At 47.2% G+C, this 941-nt stretch overlaps 1 protein-coding gene across 1 annotated transcript in view; it reads left to right on the forward strand.

Annotated features, from left to right (window-relative positions):
• Window positions 1-941, forward strand: part of GLYR1 (glyoxylate reductase 1 homolog (Arabidopsis)) — a gene marked incomplete at its 5' end in the record, with an annotated part of 21,888 nt that overhangs the window by 18,606 nt on the left and 2,341 nt on the right. Inside the window, one exon of the mRNA XM_010132935.1 lies at window positions 1-92. Coding sequence (XP_010131237.1) covers window positions 1-92 — 92 coding nt within the window. The remainder of the gene's footprint in view (window positions 93-941) is intronic.

The following is a 941-nucleotide window of genomic DNA, read 5'->3' on the forward strand; positions in this document are numbered from 1 at the left end:
GTCCGAGTGGAGTGTTGCAGGGGATTCGCCCAGGGAAGTGTTATGTGGATATGTCCACTGTGGATGCAGATACTGTCACAGAGTTGGCCCAGGTAATCCCACTGTACTGAACTAATGTCCGTGCTTCAGCAGCAGTACTGCAGGTCTTGTTGCTTCAGCCAGTAAACGACTGATAATAAAGATGCTTCTGTAGATTTTTGGACTCCCTTTAGGATATACTCAAGTCCCAGGCAAATAAGACAAAATAAACTGTAAAATATTGACCAGCAAACAGAGTTGGATGAGATGTTCCCCAGCGATGACAGCAAAGCCCGTAGATTGGGTAGGGCTGTTGGCTGGTGCTAATGCGAACAGCTGGCCAAGCTTTGGTCCCTTAGGAAGTGCTGTAGCAAACTGGAGGAGAAAAAAGACTGCCTTCATGTTGAGGGAATATTATTTCCAATGTAGTATCTTTTGATCTCCTCTTTGGCATCTTGATTATTATTTTCTGCCCCAGAGGCAGTGTGTGTTGTTGCACGAGGAAGGGGAGCTGGTTTTGGTGCAGTTTTGAGCAGATGTACTGGTGATGCGGTGGTGTGTAAGGTGGATTTGGAGAATGAAGAGTTGTACATAGTTGTAAACCTCTGGCTGAAGAGATCTGCCAAAGGCATTTCTGCTTTGGGGTAAAGGGGGGTAATATCCGAACAGGCAAGCTTCCAAGATTGCTGCACCACATGTACAACTTCAGCATGACATGGTGCCATGGCAGAAGCGTCTGTGCTCAGCTGGTTTGAATCCACACACTAGTGCTGGATGCAGGAAGGTGTTGCTGGAGTGTGAGGGCACCTTTTGGTCTCGAGTACCCTTTGCAGAATGCAGTGTTTCATGTGTTAGTGCTTTCCTCTCCTGTTTCTACGTCCGAGCTATTGGTTCTGTTTCAAAATTACGTCCTCAGGGCCAGG

Source organism: Buceros rhinoceros, unplaced genomic scaffold (genome assembly GCF_000710305.1).
Source record: "Buceros rhinoceros silvestris isolate BGI_N320 unplaced genomic scaffold, ASM71030v1 scaffold18203, whole genome shotgun sequence".
Lineage (NCBI taxonomy): Eukaryota > Metazoa > Chordata > Aves > Bucerotiformes > Bucerotidae > Buceros > Buceros rhinoceros.